Here is a 12,711-nt window from a genome sequence, read left to right on the forward strand (position 1 = left end):
GCCTGAAAGGCATCTTCAAGCTCTTGCCAGCTTCCAATGGAGTTTTCGGGGAGGCTTTTAAGCCAGTGCCAGGCTGGCCCTTTGAGCTTGAGGGGTAAGTACTTGATGGCATGGAGATCGTCTCCTCGAGCCATGTGGATATGGAGGATATAGTCCTCAATCCAGACCCCAGGGTCTGTTGTTCCGTCGTACGCCTCTATGTTTACGGGTTTGAATCCCTCTGGAAATTCATGGTTCAGCACCTCGTCGGGGAAACATAGGGGGTGTGCGGCACCCCTGTGTTTGGGTGTACCGTGGTGTTTTGATGTTTGTTGCGTTGTATTGCATACTGGAGCACGCTTGCGTGGCCCGTATATGGATCTGGTTGCGCCGTCCTTTTGATGCGAGCCCTCGCATGGATCGCGTACTGGCTTATGTGCGGCGTCGTTTGCCGCTCTATATTGGCCACGAGGTCGTCTATCCGACCGGATGGCCGTTTTGTTTTCTAATTGCGGGGGATTTAAGGCCTCCTCGTCGAATTCAGGTAGCAATTTTCGCTTCAGGTAGCTCTTGGTGTGGCGATTACCGCCGTACTTCGCTGCAGTGTGGAGTACTTCACTCCATCTAATTCTGAGTGTCTTGCGCAGCCCTGAGCCTTTGCTTTTGCTTTTTTAGACTCCTCACAGTGGCAACGAGCCTTTGATGGGCATTCTGTTGCTCCGGGCGCCTGTCCGGTGTGATGTCATCCGGACTGTTATCTTCGATGGAGTCGGGTTGTTCGGTTTGATTCTCCATGTTGCCCTGGTCGGGCGGTGGTTCACCCTACTCTATCGATGGGTCTATATGACCGCTATTTCTGCCGAGGAGGGATTTGGAGCGGTGCTTACGCCGCCGCTTTGACAGCTTCTCAAGGGAACAACCCTTCGCTGCGTCCTTCCGTTCCATGTCGTCGTTTTCTTTGGGTGTGTCCACCATGTATACATCGTATGATGAAGTGGGCCTCCAGTGCCCTGTGGGCAACGGTTCCTGTTCGTCTCCTGCATCATCGTCCATGTCGTCGATGTCTTCAGAGTCGAAGTCGAGCATGTCGGTCAAATCGTCGACAGTGGCTACTAAGTGGGTGGTGGGTGGGCGGCGAGTTTCTTCGTCATCCACATCCCAATCCTGCCAAACATAGTTCGGCCCGGACTCTCCTGACAGGGAGAGAGACCTTAATGAGTTCAGTATGTCGCTAAAGGGCGAGTGCTGAAAAATATTCGCGGAGGTAAACTCCATGATCGGCACCCAGTTGGATTCGATAGGTACAGGCGCAGGCGGTTTGGAGTCCGTGGCCGAGGAAGGATCCGGCAGTGTGGCATCACGGCTCTCGTGAAGGCTAAGGTCGATATTCGGCTCGATCGCTGCTGAGGATACGGCCTCCGTGGCGGGGGTCTATCCACCCGTCCATGGATGGCGTAACTGGTTCCGAATTGAGGGTCGGAGCGGTTGCCGGTGCGATCTCCTGAACACTGTCCGATGGCAAAGCTAAATCATGCTCATCGTGACCATGTGGCACACCAGGTAGGGGAATGAATCCGTCGAAGATCAAGTCTCCGCGAATATCGGTTGTGTAGTTTAAGCCTCCAAACCTGACCTGGTGGCTAGGGGCGTAGCTCTCGATCTGCTCCAGATGGCCAAGCGAGTTGGCCCGCAGTGCGAAGCCGCCGAACACAAAGATCTGTCCGCGGAGAAAAGTCTCACCCTAGACTGCATCGCTATCGATGATCGTAGGAGCCATCAAGCCTAACGGCGACGACACAGAGTAACTCTCAATGAAAGCGCCAATGTCGGTGTCAAAACCGGCGGATCTCGGGTAGGGGGTCCCGAACTATGCGTCTAAGGAGGATGGTAACAGGAGGCAGGGGACACGATGTTTTACCCAGGTTCGAGCCCTCTTGATGGAGGTAAAACCCTACGTCCTGGTTGATTATTCTTGATAATATGAGTAGTACAAGAGTTGATCTACCACGAGATCGGAGAGGCTAAACCCTAAAAGCTAGCCTATGGTATGATTGTATGTTGTCCTACGGACTAAAACCCTCTGGTTTATATAGACACCGGAGGGGGCTAGGGTTACACAAGGTCGGTTACAAAGGAGGAGATACACATATCTGTATTGCCTAGCTTGCCTTCCACGCCAAGTAGAGTCCCATCCGGACACGGTACGAAGTCTTCAATCTTGTATCTTCATAGTCCAACAGTCCGGCCAAAGGATATAGTCCGGCTGTCCGGAGACCCCCTAATCCAGGACTCCCTCAGTCATGCTTGTCTGGGACAGCGTGTTCACATGTGTGTAGCAGAACCAGCTCATGTTTTGGAGCATGCTATCATAGTTCATCTCCTGAGAATCTCGCAACGTTTTCTTGTCGATTTGTGTTGCAAACTTCCTCTTCAGACATGTGAGTCTGGAATATCCTGTTACCAACCAGATCTAAATCTTAGGCAGATATAATGGTTGGACCGTTTCCCAAGAACTATAATATTGGTCTTTCCAAAAGGTAAAGTGGAAGTTGTGGCCAACACACCTAGCCGGAAGACCTGTTATTGTAGTAACTTGATTGAAAAAATGGCCACTTCCCCATGAGGATTTGGTATTGACTTATTCTAGAAGTTGTTCCTTATGGATTTCGTGCTTCTGAAGTCCGACCTATACTTGATGGCCATGCTAATGCTTTCAAGCATGATCGTTGTAGCTAGTACATCAAGGAGAACATTAGAAGCGAAGTTCTAAATGTCTCTCGGTCGATCATCCAGATTTCGTTCCTTGGCATAGCGAAAGTGAAATCTGAGAAAATGTTGTCTTCCTTTGCATCTGCATCCTCCATCATTATTCATCACGGTAGTATGAGGTGTCACCAAGATCTTTGGCACAGATGTTGGTAAAACCGTGACAAATATGGAAGTGCTTAAGTTCTTGGGAGCACGCTCAAACACTAGATTGTATCCTCGGTATCAATTGGAATGTGCCTTCCGTTTGCCGAGTTGTTCTATAACCATAGTTTCCTTTCCAAACTGAGTTGACATCTCTTCAAACTCGTTCAAACGATCATTTGTGAATTGCCTTAGGCTTGTATGAAGAGTTTCAATGGTCTATGTCTCAAAAGTAATTCTTTTTGCCACTTAAGGGAATAATTCTATGAGTCACCTCTTCTAGGGTGCCCCATTATGGAATCATGGCACCATCTTCTTAAGCGTGGATTTTTTCCTACCAAATTGAACCCTTGTCTTCTATCTCTTTCCATTTCTCCTGATGTGTGTTTCGTGTCTCAGCTCGAGAGATATTTTTACGTCTCACTCCATGAGTTGATCGTGAGTCACTCGATCTTTGCGAAGATCAAATCCTGTAGAGTTTCCCTCTCTTCCGTCGTCATAGTTGGATGAAGATCTCGGAAGCAAGGATGTCAAGATCAACATGATGCAGTGAACCAACATCCTCGAGAAATGCAATGGATCATGAAGACTGTGTCAGCTCCATGTCCCCTCTGCCTTCCTACCTCACGTCCAGAATCTCGGGACGAGATTCTTGTTTAGTGGGGGTGAGTTGTCATAGCCCTAACTTTAGCCTTGCCCGTCTTTGCATAATCATCCATGCATCATGATTAAATACAAATGAATTTTAAATGGGGACTCAACAAACCCTAGCACCAAATTAATTCAAATAGGATCAACCTAAAATAAATTTTCCAGCGTTCCAAAGTGCCCTTAAAAATGTTCATGAATTATGGGAAGGGTTGAAAAACTCCACCATAAATAATCCACATTTTTTCCAGGAAAAAATGGGCTTTGAATTGACCCACTAGATATTTGAATTGGACCTATAAAAGCCTATAAATAGTTTTCTAGTTCCAATAATTCTGAAACTTTGTGTGTGGCTTTGTTTAGGTCCTTTGATCTCACACAAAAATTTACAGAAGTTTGAAAAATGGTTTGGTCCTTGCAACAAACCAAAACAGATTTAAACAAATAAAAAACAGAGCAAGTAATAAAAGAAGGAAACACAGAAACCTTACCTAGGCCTGTTACTGTACGTAGCAGCCAGCCTAGTTGAGGAGGCGGCCCAGCCAAGCAGCCCATGTGTGTCTTCTTCCTCCGCCAAAAGGACTGGACCTGTGGTCACCACGCGCGCCACCTCCATCGTGCTTGCCTGCCACCTCGATGGCCTAGAGGTTCTAGACGATGCCACGCACCCCCTGACCACTTCGAGTGGCTCGCCAACGTCGCCATGGTGCCAAAGAAAAATAACTCTCTCCGAATGTGCATTGACTTTAAGCGCATAAATTGGGCCTGCCCGAAGGATCATTTCCATCTCCCTCGCATCGATCAGATAGTAGATTTTACTGTCGGGTGTGAGTGATTATCATTTCTGGATGCATACTCTGGTTACCACCAGATCTGAATGTAAGGCCCCGATGAAATAAAAACAGTGTTCATCACCCCATCCGGGTGCTTTTGCTATATCACTATGCCATTCGGGTTGAAAAATGTTGGAGCTACATTCTAGCGAATGATTCAGACATGCTTGCAAAAGCAGATCAGTCGGAATGTGGAGGCCTATATGGACGACATCATGGTCAAGTCTAGGAAAGGTTCCGGCCTCCTGACCGACTTCGCCGAGACCTTTGTGAATTTGTGACTATTCGACATAAAACTCAATCCAACTAAGTGTACCTTTGGGGTCCCTGCCGACAAGTTACTCGGTTTCCTTGTTTCCGAACGTGGCATCAACTCAAACCCCAATAAGATTGGCGCTATTGTCCGAATGAAACAACCAGAGTGTCTCCATGATGTACAACGCCTCACGGGCTGTCTGGCAACCCTGAGTAGGTTCGTCTCAAGACTTGGTGAAAAAGCCATGTCGCTTTTCCGTTTGATGAAGAAGTTTGACAGGTTCGAGTGGACTCTCGAAGCATAGGCCACTTTCCAGGAACTCAAGGCCCTGCTTTCCGCCCAACCGGTTCTAGCTGCTCCGAGCAACAAAGAGCCCTTGCTCTTATACACCACGGCCACAAGCCAAGTTGCTAGCACTTTGCTCACTGTGAAGCGAGAAGAACAAGGCAAAGTCTTGAAGCTCCAGTGACCAGTCTACTACATCTCCGAAGTTCTGACCCCTTCCAAGCAATGGTACCCGCATTACCAGAAGTTGGTGTACGTGATCTATTTGACTGCAAAGAAGGTGGCACATTACTTCCAAGAGCACTCGGTCACAGTGATAAGTAACGCCCCTTTGTCTATGATCATGAACAATAGAGATGCTATAGGCCGAGTGGCTAAGTGGGCCATGGACCTCCTTCCATTGGATATCAAGTTGGAAGCTAAGAAAGCCATCAAGTCGCAAGCCCTAGTATATTTCCTCGCCGAGTGGATGGAACAAGAGTAGCCTGTCCCGAGCCCCCCCGAGCACTAGACGATGTTTTTTGATGGCTCCAACATGATCCATGGCTATGGAGACGGAGTGGTCTTGGTGTCCTCCAAAGGCCATCAGCTTAGTTATGTGCTTCAGATTCACTTCGACTCCTCCAACAATGAAGCCGAGTATGAAGCTCTTCTATATGGGCTACGGGTGGCAATTTCTCTGGGAATTGGCCGACTAATGATCTACGGTGACTCGGATCTAGTGGTAAACCTAGTCATGAAGGAATGGGATATCTGTAGTTCGACAATGACAGGCTATGATAATGCCATCAGAAAGCTAGAGAAGCACTTTGAAGGACTGGAGCTCCATCAGGTACCATGACTCAAGAACAAAGCAGGTGATGATCTGGCCAATATGGGTTCCACTCGGAATGCGGTACCTAAGAATGTGTTCCTAGAGCACCTGCACTCGCCACAATCAAAGAAGACCCTTTCATGGAGGAGCCCCCACAACCAATTGGTCCCTCCAATCCGACTGAAGTGGACATCCCTACGGTGATCGACCTGGTCCAAGATATCCTTGTTATCACTCCCAGGTGGACTAAACCATATCTGGCTTATTTGCTCAGGAAGGAGATCCCAGAAGATGAAGCTGAGGCTTGTCATATGTCCGCTGATCTAAAGCCTTCACCATCATGGGAGATCAGATCTATAAAAAAGCACTACTATATTCACTGAACGTTGCATATCACCAGAAGAAGGACAACAGATTCTGTAGGAGATTCACTCAGGAACCTGTGGGCACCATGCATCCGCTCGGACGCTGGTTGCCAAGGCATTCATAGCTGGGTTCTATTGGCCCTGCGCCAATGAGGCCGCCTGAGACATAGTGGATCAATGCGTCGGGTGCCAATTCTACGCGAATCAGTCGCACAAGCAAGCGTCCGCTCTGAAGACAACCCCCTCACTTGGCCGTTCGCCGTCTGGGGGCTTGACATGGTCGGCCCTCTCCGGACCGGGGCGAGTGGTTTTAGGAGCTTGTTGGTGGCAGTCGACAAGTTCACCAAGTGGATTGAAGCGAAGCCCATAAAGAAGCTATACTCGGTAAATGCCATTCAATTCATCAAGGAAACAATGTTCAGATTTAGAGTCCCTCATAGCATCATCACTGACAATGGGTCTAACTTTGAATCAGATGAGTTCTATGAGTTCTGTTATTCCCAAGGCACTCGGGTTGATTATGACTCTGTGGCACACCCATAGTCGAACGGGTAGGAAGAACGGGAAAATGGACTAATACTCCAAGGGTTGAAACCTCGCCTTATGCGCGATCTGAAGCACGCGGCAGGAGCCTAGGTCATGGAGTTGCAGTTAGTCCTCTAGGGTTTGCGGATGACCCCAAACCGGTCCACCAAGCACACTCCGTTCTTTATGGTGTACGACTCAGAAGTGGTATTGTCGAGTGATTTACTTCACAACTCCCCCCGAGTGGATCTTTATTCGGAAGCCGAAGTTGAGGAAGCAAGACAGGACGATCTCAACCTCTTGGAGGAGGAACGTGAATTGGCGCTCATAAGGTCAATGTTGTACCAACAGGACTTGCACTGTTACCATGATAGACACGTCAGAGAATGCGCCTTTCAGGAAGGAGATCTGGTTCTCTGAGTGGATAAGCAGAGGCCTCACAAAGTGGCACCCCATGGGAAGGTCCATTCGCCATATCAAAAGTGTTGCATAATGGAGCCTACAGGCTCTACAACTTCAGCAAAGAGATAGAAGAGCCCAAAGCTTGGAACGCAGATCTGCTCCACAAGTTTTGTACTTAGAATAAAAATACTCCACTATAATAGTTTTCCGAATGAACTTAGATGAATAAAAGTCTTGTTTTCCTGTATATCGTCTAGTTCGGCCTGGAGCCGCATTTTCACTTAGGCGACTAACTGTATTCAGAAACTAACACACTCTCAATGGGTGGTCGGTCTTAGCTATGAACTGGTTTTCGCCTAAGTTCCAAAACAATCTGAGTGAGGACAAGCTCCACACTCTGAGGCTTAGTCGTGAACCAGCTTCTCCTAAGTTCAATAACACTTAGAGTGAAGACAAGCTACACACTCAGGGGCTTAGCCATGAACCAGCTTCGCCTAAGTTCAAAAACAATCTGAGTGAGGATAAGCTCCACACTCGGGGGCTTAGCCGCGAACTAGCTTCGCCTAAGTTCAAAAGCAATCCGAGTGAGGACAATCTCCACACTAGGGGCTTAGACGTGAACCAGCTTCGCCTAAGTTCAAAAATAATCCAAGTGAGGACAATCTCCATACTCAGGGGCTTAGCCACGAACCAGCTTCGCCTAAGTTCAAAAACAATCTAAGTGAGGACAAGCTCCACACTCGGGGGCTTAGTCACGAACCAGCTTCGCCTAAGTTCAAAAACATCCCGAGTGAGGACTAGCTCTACACTGGGGGCTTAGACACGAACAACTTCACCTAAGTTCAAAAACATTCTGAGTGAGGACAAGATCCACACTCGGGGACTTAGCCGTGATCCAGCTTTCACCAGAGTCAAACAAAATGTAGAAACATATAAAGACTCAAAATTATCCATTCAAAAGGTTCGATCCATTCAAATGTTCCAAGCAAAAGCAAAAGTAAAACGATCCCAAGGCTCGCCAAAGTATATGGTTACATCAACCACCCGGCATCCCAGGGCAAATTCAAATCGAACAAGCTTTTCAGACGTCTGGCTGAGGGCTAGTTGGCTCAACGAAGGTCTCCAGGTCAATTCCATCAGCAATGCAAGTGGTGGCCTTGACAAATGTCTCCATGAAGTCCTCCAACTTGAGCTTCTTCTTGTTTGCCAGTCGGAGGTTCTTCAGCTTATCCTTGTACATGTCCCTGCAATGGACGCGGACGAGTGACAAGGCCACGTCTGCACCGCTCCAGGCCGCCGATTTCTCCATGCCTACACTCGGCCCAGGATTTCGTTTAGCCGAGTCATCATGGACTCCAGATCCATCTAAATGGAATCGCCAGGCCGCGGTTCCTTGTCAATCCTCCCCAAGGCGCCACGAAGACGTGTGATGTAGCCCAAGGCATCGCCGAGGCGCTCGTCGAGTTAAAGGATAGTGAGGACAGTCATTGATGATCTGCCTGGTGGGGTTGAGCTCCCGCTCGATCCTCTCAGGCTCCATCTCCTCGTCAACGCAGTACTCTATCGCAAGGAAACAACATCGAAAATCAGTACCACCAAGTAGAACCAAAAGCGAATGGACCACATCCGGGTGACAAACTTACCCATCGCTATTGCAGGATGCTGCTAACGCGACACTATGATCAGAGACCCTTCGAGAAATTGTGTGTGATGCATTAATCGCAAACGGTGATGTATGAAAACCTTCAAAAAGGTGCAAATTGTTTGCGATGGAGGATGCATCAAACACGGTTCAGATTTTAGTTGCGTGTGCGATGAAGGGCATACGGTTGACCTATACAAACTGCTTGTGATGAGACAGAACAACACAAACGGGCAGCCAGATCAAGGTGTGTGCGATATACGGCATACAGTTCACTCTGATGAACCGTTTGCGATGATTGAGGTGAACACAAACGATTTGGCGTAACAAGATGTGTGTGATACCTGGCAAACAGGTCGGTAATCAGAATTGTGTGCGATCATTATAGACAGCCCATACGATCTTTTTTTTTGAATTGTGTGCTTGTCAGGGCACATAGTTCAACAAACCAACCTGTGGGTGATAATGTAGAAGATCTCTGTCGAATACATATTACTAACAGTCTGTGATGAGATTGACAGGATAAACAGATTGGATGACAAGATCAAGACGGGAATCCCGTTCAAGGTTGTTTGGTACTTGCCTTTAATTCCAAGGTTGAGGCGTTTGTTTGCAAACCCTAGAGAGGCAAAGAGGTTGCAGTGGCATCATGATGAGCGAATTGCGGATAGGCTTATGAGGCACCCGAAAGATGGGGCTCAGTGGGAATTAATCGACAAAAAGTTTGAAAAAATTGCCAAGGATCCTAGAAGTATAAGGCTCAGGGAGTGTACTGACGGAATGAATCCTTTTGGCGATATGAGCACCAATCACAGCACATGGCCGGTGCTTCTGTGCATATATAACCTAGCTCCTTGGTTGTGTATGAAGAAAAAATAACATTATGATGTCAATGATTATCCAAGGCCCGAAGCAACCTGGAAATGACATCGACATTTACTTTCAGCTACTGGTAGAAGAACTGCTGACAGTGTGGATAGATGCGCCTGCTGTAAAATGTTATGATGCTTACAGAAAGGAGATTTTCGATCTACATGCGATGCTGGTGCACACCATTCAAGATATGCCGGCATTAGGCAACACATCGGGGCAGAAAACAAGGGGAGATGTAGGGTGTGTCACATGCATGGATAGGAAAGCTAGCAGAAGACTTCCCAACTCGCGCAAAACAGTGTATTTGCGTCATCGTAGGTTCTTACGGAAAAATCACCCATACCGAAAGATGAAAGCTGAATTTGATGGTATGGAAGAGGCAGGTGCGGGCCCAAGACCCTATGAAGGGGAGGTGGTCCACAACATGGCTAAAAAATTAATGTTGTGCTTGGCAAGAACGACCCTTTGACGGTGAAACTAACACCCAAGGATCAAGTGTCTAAGAAGAAATCGGTGTTCTGGAAATTACCTTACTGGGACATTCTACGTGTACGTCATTGCATCGATGTCATGCACGTAGAGAAGAATGTATGTGAAAGCATCCTTGGTACTCTGCTCAAGATTAAAGGTAAAAGAAAGGATGGTGACGGTTCATGGCTCGATATGCTTGCTGGTCAATCACAATGCAAGAGTGAAGCAGAAGATGATGACAAATGCATCAAAGCTCGCCAAAGTTACAATTTCAGTACAAAAGAAGCAACACAGTTCTTCACCTATTTGTTGTCAGTTAAGACACCCTCTTCCTACTACGCAAACATCAGAAGTCTCATGGATGTGAGCTCAGGTAAAATGAAGTTGGGACACATGAACTCACATGATTGCCACATAATGTTGACACAAATCCTCCCGGCGGCCATCAGGAATATGATGGACAAAGATATAAGAAACGCACTCATTGACCTCTGTGATTTCTTCAACCAACTATGGCAGAAAGTTGCAGATCTTGAAGAGTTGGATCATATGCAAGATGATATTGCAAGAATATTGTCCAACCTAGAGATGTTTTTCCCACCGTCATTCTTTGATGTCATGGTCCATCTCACTATGCACCTTGTCGACGAGATAAAGTATTGTGGTCCTGTGTTTCTTTGCAACATGTATCCCTTTGAGCGGTTCATGGGAATACTAAAGCGCTTTTGTCGGAACCGAAACCATCCAAAGGCAAGCATCCTACAAGGTTATACCGCGGAGGAGGTGGTTGAGTTTTGCACCGAATACATGAAACAAAGACCTATAGGTTTTCCCCTCTCTCGCCACGAGGGAAGGCTGAAAGGTAAGCCGGTCCTTGCTGGCACGCAAATGGCTGCGCCCGGAGAATTAGCAGAGAAAGCCCATTTGACGGTACTACTTAACAGCCCAGTTCTCATCGCTAATGCCGAAGAATACTTGGCGGAGATACGCCAAAGATTCTTACCAATGGTGCCTTCATCAGATGTGGAGATGAAGGAGCACACTAAGAACTACACCGAATGGCTAAAGAATCATTTGGCACAAGGATCCATCAATGAGATTGCTATGTGGTTGGCACAAAAGCCATCACCTAAGGTGCTGACGTACCAAGCATATGACATAAATGGATACATGTTCTACACTAAGGAACATGATAAGAAGACCTTGTATCAGAACAATTCTGTTCGAATAGAATGCATGACTGTAAATGAAGCTGATAAAAGGGTATACTATGGAACCATCAAAGAGATTTGGGAGCTTGACTATGTGAAAGTTAGGGTGGCATTATTCAGGTGTGCATGGATCCCTCTTGGTCAGGTAAGGATTGATGAGTACAGGAAGACCTGTGTTAATAAGACAATGATGGCATATCATGCGGACCCATTCATTCTTGCCAGCGATGCTACCCAGATTTTCTTTCTGGAAGACCCCTTGCATAAGAATGGCCATTTAGCGATGCATGGGAAGAGAAGGGTACTGGATGTCGATGATGTTGCCAATCAGAACGAGTACGATGAATTTGATGAGTTGCTAGCCAAGGGATCACGCACCCGTGTAACAGAGCAGCGTAAAATCATCAAAAACCCCCAAGTTTATTCGGGGTCAACTTAATGATCCCAATTCCCCCATGTACCTGGGAATTAAGTTGTAAGACTAGTCTTTATGCCTACCCTGCAACTTAATTCGTTCAATTTAGAATTGTCGTGTGTATTGAATTTGTGAGTTATGCCCGGTTTTCTGTTAATGTAAGAACCGTTAATATGTTGACCTTGATATGCTGTCAACTCACGCAATGAATATGAAATGTTTTTTGTTATTATTATTATATCATAAGGTAGCACACTCAATTGATCTCACTACAGTATGTGTGAAAAAATATATGCAATCTGGTTTGCGAATAGCACACGGTTCGCTGATGAAAGCCGTGTGCCAACCAAACCCCGCCACCCTATCCATGAACTGAGTTGTGCTTTCTGATTGTCCAGAACCCAAACCCCACGGATCGTACGTCTGCACTGTTGGATGCTCGTAGATCGAACGGTGATCCTCATCCCTTTTGACAGCACATGCAGTTTCGGTTGTAATTTTACTTTTATGCACAAATGCATGTTATTCTCAAAAAATGTCTTAAATATAGCTAACGATACCGCAAATGCGCCAAAAAATCAAACATGGTATATTGGTGATTGCCTACCGTGGGGAAATTTTTATGAGGCCAAATGATGAAGTCACCGGCCACAAGAGTTTGAATTGACATGTCTCCTTTTGGAAAACCATGATCCTTCATGTGAGATGCTCCGGTTTGGAAGGAGCGGTCATCAAAACTTGTGCCAAACTTTACCATTTTTTCCGCGGGGTCGTGAGAGCATGCCACAGGCACACATCGATTTTGATGATGTCCGAACTCCATCTGAATTTCCTATAATTAAAATACCAACTAGGCCTACTCCAGTGGCCGCACCTCGCGGCCGAAATGTTTGAAACTTCTCCCCGCTTCTCGAACAAACGGATGAAAACTCACAAAGCGACGCACGAATGATTTGTACAACTTTGCTAGGCTGATAGTAAGGGGGTATCATAGATAGTGTCATGCATGCCAACTAGGCAATTTTGATGAGCTGTCATAGAATTAATTAAATGAAGAAAGAGAGGGTTAAGTATCATATCAT

General features: G+C 46.8%; 1 protein-coding gene across 1 annotated transcript; it reads left to right on the plus strand.

Moving 5' to 3' along the window:
• The first annotated feature begins 10,102 nt into the window (after positions 1-10,102).
• On the plus strand, positions 10,103-11,653 carry LOC147991207 (uncharacterized). Its single transcript, XM_087538572.1, has one exon. It carries the CDS (start codon positions 10,103-10,105, stop codon positions 11,651-11,653), a length of 1,551 nt encoding a protein of 516 aa, XP_087394698.1.
• The last annotated feature ends 1,058 nt before the right edge of the window (positions 11,654-12,711 follow it).

Source organism: Triticum urartu, chromosome 1A, assembly GCF_056163025.1.
Source record: "Triticum urartu cultivar PI428250 chromosome 1A, HENAU_Tu73, whole genome shotgun sequence".
Classification (NCBI taxonomy): domain Eukaryota; kingdom Viridiplantae; phylum Streptophyta; class Magnoliopsida; order Poales; family Poaceae; genus Triticum; species Triticum urartu.

Excerpts from the sequence above, each read along its gene's own strand:
- LOC147991207 (XM_087538572.1), top strand. The coding sequence starts at position 10,103 with ATGCACGTAGAGAAGAATGTATGTGAAAGCATCCTTGGTACTCTGCTC.